Source organism: Rhizopus microsporus (genome assembly GCF_002708625.1).
Source record: "Rhizopus microsporus ATCC 52813 unplaced genomic scaffold scaffold_1, whole genome shotgun sequence".
NCBI lineage: Eukaryota > Fungi > Mucoromycota > Mucoromycetes > Mucorales > Rhizopodaceae > Rhizopus > Rhizopus microsporus.
The window spans coordinates 2038846-2044241 of record NW_019671916.1 but is presented as its reverse complement, the minus strand read 5'-3'; the positions used below and the strand labels follow the sequence as shown (position 1 = coordinate 2044241).

At 35.9% G+C, this 5396-nt stretch overlaps 2 protein-coding genes across 2 annotated transcripts in view; one reads left to right on the top strand and one right to left on the bottom strand.

The window, feature by feature from the left end:
- Window positions 1–2488: 2488 nt before the first annotated feature.
- RHIMIDRAFT_233155 (uncharacterized protein) lies at window positions 2489–3495 on the top strand (the record flags this gene model as incomplete). The annotated part of the gene is made up of 3 exons (XM_023607897.1): window positions 2489–2721; window positions 2778–2973; window positions 3025–3495. The coding sequence occupies 3 exons, from the start codon at window positions 2489–2491 to the stop codon at window positions 3493–3495; spliced, it is 900 nt and encodes a 299-aa protein (XP_023471441.1).
- An 80-nt stretch (window positions 3496–3575) lies between these two features.
- Window positions 3576–5396, bottom strand: part of RHIMIDRAFT_195574 (patatin-domain-containing protein) — a gene marked incomplete at both ends in the record, with an annotated part of 2248 nt that continues 427 nt past the window's right edge. Inside the window, 9 exons of the mRNA XM_023606054.1 lie at window positions 3576–3883; window positions 3940–4113; window positions 4175–4356; window positions 4400–4430; window positions 4477–4568; window positions 4619–4635; window positions 4693–4794; window positions 4841–4947; window positions 5022–5391. Coding sequence (XP_023471440.1) covers window positions 3576–3883; window positions 3940–4113; window positions 4175–4356; window positions 4400–4430; window positions 4477–4568; window positions 4619–4635; window positions 4693–4794; window positions 4841–4947; window positions 5022–5391 — 1383 coding nt within the window. The remainder of the gene's footprint in view (window positions 3884–3939; window positions 4114–4174; window positions 4357–4399; window positions 4431–4476; window positions 4569–4618; window positions 4636–4692; window positions 4795–4840; window positions 4948–5021; window positions 5392–5396) is intronic.

Sequence of the window (5396 nt, the reverse complement as noted above, 5' to 3'; positions counted from 1 at the left end):
GACCAAGCTCTTGAGCATTTCATATCTATATCAAAAGCAGACTCGTCAAGAAACATACAATTTGCCAGAAAGTTCATATGTGCATTCCCCCATTTACAAACCTAATTATGGGGCTGATTTAAATAATACTTATAAATTACTTTCTTACGTGTTGTAGGCAAACTTTATTATATTGGATAATAAATATGAATTTGAAAGAAATACTATATTTAACCTGCTTTACTGTCTTTCCCGTGTTTGGTTTTATTTCAAAGTACAGAAACACCAAGAGGAAAAGAAAGCATTGGGCTGTTTCTTTCGATATAAATAACAATATTTCCAGCAAAGATTTGAAGAGTCCTGAAAAGAAAAGGCAAATAAGGGTTGCTTTCCAATCCAGCTCTCTTTTTAGAATGAAAATCAGCTTTTTTCAACGAAAGGTTGCATTCGCTTTTCATAGTTATTAACAGCGCCACGTGAAACTTTAAGATCATTGAATCACTTCAATAAACGTTCAGTCACTTCAATAATAGTTTTGCAGAAGGACTCAAAAATGCTATCAGTGTACATATTATACTACTTTACCCATCGCTGTGCTGTTCGAACGGTGAATACCCAACTGCTTCGCTGCAGCTAATGCGCTCATACACTTTTCAATCCTCAGTCGAAAAATCTAGCTTCCTTCATACAGATATCTTCATCCTTTGGCTTTTCTATCGATATTGGGCAACTCAGAGAAGATCCATTGAAGGCCACAGTTTTCAGATACTCAGAATAAATAGCAATTGTCTTATCAATATAGTTCATGAGCTCAGAACCACCATTATTATCAATGCCATTTCCATACCCATCTTCATATAAAATATTGTACTAATATAAATTGTAAAATATTGAAGTTGACTTTGATTGGTCGCGACATTGCTTCTTGGGAGCACTGTATAATGATTTAAAGCCTGAATAGTCTAGACACACTAATCAGTCTTCTCTGTCTTTTTGGCCTACTTGCGATCATAGTTACGGGAAAGTGCGCTTTTTTCTATTGGTGCTTTTCCCTTCATGAACAAGCACAGTTTGTTATGTTTAAAAATTCCATGGCCACTCAGGCTATGCTTTAGGGGTTTGTAAGACATGGAGTTCACCTTTTATCGTGAACGTTTCTGTGGGCTTGTTAGAAGTCCCTTAGTATGACGCAATGAAGTGAAAAAAAGAGATGATTTATTTGCATCTGCAAGCAAGGCATCTATTGAGAGCGCACTGCCTTGATATTATTTTCGTTTAAGCTTATAGATAGCTAGGTTGACCCATACTAACTATTGCATGATGTTTCTGATGTTCTGATTGCGCCTCAGTTCATAAAACAGCTGATGCTCTACACTACTTTTTTTTCTTTACCGCCATACGCGCCTCTTTTTGAACGCCTCACTGAAGAGTACAGAGCAAAAATCAAAAGCACAGAAACCACTCCGTATGAAGAATGTAATCATTTGTTGAAAGAATTGAAGGAGCTAAAAAAAAATAAAAAAAAAAACTGTCGAGGCTGAATCCCGTAACTTAAAAAAAACCAGTTTACAATGTCGTAAACATGGGAAGAATATACAAATACAAAAGTATTTTCACTTTATGTGTTAACTTATATTCAGCAATTTCATCAACTAATCCGCCTGATTTGACAACATTGAATAACTCTATATTGTAATGGACAAAGAGTAGCTTCTGTACGTAATCATCAAAAATTTTTGTTGCAATCCTCTTAAATCCGGTATTTCCATTGGACCCTTTTTTTGTTTATGAAAAAATAGAAAAATCATTTCTCCGAAACAAAATTTTTGGATGATTCTTGTTTGTTAAATAGAAAGACAAGAGAGATAGAAAGAGATAAGATTAGATGCATGTGTGAGAAATAACAGATGTTTTCTTTCACTTATTAGCTATAAGAGCTACAAAGGGGGAAGTGTATAAATATGCATGTGCGCATGTCATTGTTACCTAAACAGGAGTAGGAGGAGAACAACGTTTCTATAAAAAACAAATAAAATATGTATATTTTTTTGTCTATTTCTCGCCGAATCAAAATCATAAAATGGATCATCAATTGGTTTAAACTTTTTAGTGCAACATGAGGTATTTTTATACAGACAATGTCTTTATATTTATTACTACTTTTACTATATATCAGATAATCGTCATGGAGACAAAGTGATATTTTAATTTAATCCATATATTTTTCTGCTTTTACTATTTTCTTTTGGTTTTTTTTAGTTTTTTTTCTGCAAAAAATCTGATAAAATGTCAATGTTTATCCGATACAATCGGAGCCATTATGACCACATTAAAAAATTTTTGGAATGCAAATGATTGGCTGAAATCGTGGGAAAAGTCGGTTCATGGTCTAATATATGAATCTATTCGGTACATATATATAAAGCACTATTAAAAATTGTCATGTGAAGCATTTTTCTCTTTTTCCTTCCCCTTTTTAAAACACCAATACCTTCCTTTAAAAATTGTCATGGTCTGTGCCACTATGAATGTTATAAAGTCACCAACCCAATTAGATAATATGGAAGAGGATGAGTCCGAAGAAGACTCTCAAGATTCAACAGATCATAATAGCACAAAGAGACCACAGGCATTATTTCTCAACTTTACATCCGACCTTTCACCACAGAAAATGAACAAGAAAAAAGCGAAACCAAAGCGACAGACAGCTTACCGAGTGAACGGGGTTAACATTCTCAATAGGTAACATAATTTGAATTATTTATTGACACCGTCACTTATTCGCTGCTCTGTTGCAGAAATAATCTGGATAGCAAAACAGCCATTGAAAGAATTCAAAGAAGAAGAGAGAACCATAATCATGTTGAACGTCGTAGAAGAGATAACATTAATAACACGATCTATGAACTGTCCAATGTAGTACCTAATGCCATACAGCCGGGACAAAAACCAAACAAGGGAAACATCCTGAAATTGTCACTTGACTATATCAAGGTAGCCCTAGCATATCACTTGGTTTTAATGAAGCTAATACATTTTTTGTAGGAATTACAAGCTGAAAATAACGCACTAAAAGAAAGATTAGGCTCGATACAGTCATCACCAACAACATCTACTACACCTAATTCTCCTAGCAGATTTATTCCAACTTCAGCTGTTTCCGTTCCTTCATCTCCGTTGATTCATAAAGAGGAAATTATGCCAACGACATTACCTCCTCCACTTGTCTTACCCGCTCCTAATAATAATACGCCTAATAATAACAGTAATCCTATGCCTCCTTTTTATATTCCTCAACCTCCTCCGTTTATGTCAAGACAGCCAACAAATGGTGGATTTAGGCCACTTTTACCAGCTACCACCACCACCACCACAACGACTACTACAACAACAACGACAACAACCGCCCCTACTACTCCCACCACACCTCCTCTTCCTCATCATTCAGCTCCCTTTTTGCCCTCTCTTCGTATGAGTGGCTATGAAAAAATATATGGCAGCGTTTGTCGATACTAGAACATACCCCCCACTTTTTGTTTATGTAAATATTAACCACACTATGATGTGCAATAAATAGAAAAAAAGGCATTTTATTATCATTTAGGTCTTGTCATCATTAATCCTCTCTTTGTCGAACTTCTTTCTCTCTTCTTCAACACTTGATCAGATACGATCGGCTGTGATTCACTATCGCACGTCATTTCCGTCTCTTTTTCTTGTTCATTTTGTTGTATCTTGGCTGTTGTGGTGATACTCAGATGTGAGACAGATCTAGACTCCATGACGGGTCGTGGTGGCGATATTTTGTTACTCTGAAGCTCATTTAATCTCAACAAACGGAGTCGGTAAAGGATTTGATCAATAGCCAACTCAATTTGAAGATGGTTCCTAATAATCGACAATTCTAATAAAGAAGGGACATGTTAAAAAAGTAAACCATTATACACATTTTTACTTTACTTGGCCATGTCGCTCGTTCACCGCGGAGAATAGCATCTCTGATTGATTTGGTCGTAGGATTCGAAAGCACTTTGAGGAAATCAGAGTAGCTTACTTCGGGTATAATAGTAATGTCACCAGAATACTTTTGTGACATGATAGTCTGAATCTTGTTGAAAAAAGAAGGCATGATACCTAACTCGGTGAGCTAGATTCAAATTCAGTATGTGTTACGCTCTGTGTACCCATCAAGTACTTGCCTGTGTACAACGATGTTGGATCTCAGTTTTGGCTAAATGCATACAAAAGTTAGTGATCTGTCTTGTCTTGGAGGGAGCGTTGGACTTTTGAAGGAATGGGATGACGTGCGGATTGACTTGGCTGACGATAAAGTGATTGACATTAAACAGCTCAGATAACTTGTTCATTGGTAGATCACTAGTTTATATAAGTATGTTATCTTGTCTGTTTATGGGCTTACTTTTCAACAGAGCCATCTATATAAAGTTGCTCTACATAGACATGTTAGTTGCGTTGAGCGTACAATAGCTACATTACCACTTGGATTCCAAGGAACAACCTTGCCGTTCTTGTCCTTTGCATAGATCTGAGTGGATCCATAAAACACGGGTATAGCACATGAAGCAGCACTATTAAATAGAGAGTGAGCTTGTGTTTAATTATACGAAATAATATTTACACTGCGGACCAAATAAGCTATAAGGAAATAGAACACGTCAGTAAAAAGTATGTGTATAAGAAAAAGGATATTACCACATCAGGAGCAGTTAAATAATTTAGTAATCGGGGCATATCATATACTGTTGATGAGCTAACTGTAATGTTTAATATCCATCTTGTTCGGTTGAATGCTTCCTATAAAATAAATGAGACTTTGTTGTCCATCGTGGCTTTAGTTTACCTGAAAGGTAAATTCACCAATGTAATGACGGAGAATCCTTTGCAGTCGATCAACATCAAGAAATTGGCCTTGAGAGAAGAGTCTTTGAAGACGAGTGAAAAAGGACTCTGGCTCACTACTATTTTCAAAATAGTCCTATTGAATAAAAGGTTAGCTATATGATATGAATATAAGATAGAACTTGCTTGTTTAAATTGATCAGGGTCAAATGCATAAGGTAATTCATCCTCTGTCTTTATACAGATAAAGGAAGCTATGATACTTCCACTGGATGCACCTGATATAATGCGAGGTAATAAATTACGTTCATAAAGCGTCCTAACCACACCAATATGGTTCATGCCTAAGGTACCACCGCCGCTAAGTAATAGAGCAGTTCGACCAAAGCTTTGACGAATGTTCATAAAGAAATCATGTTTAGCTTTAAGATCCAAGCCAGGATCCTCTTCTGGATCTGCAGACTCGTCACATATCCAGTTTAGCTGTTTAACTACTTCTTCTATATAGTCTGTTGTCAAGTTCTTTGTTCCTATATGTGCATGAGAGTATAGCTATA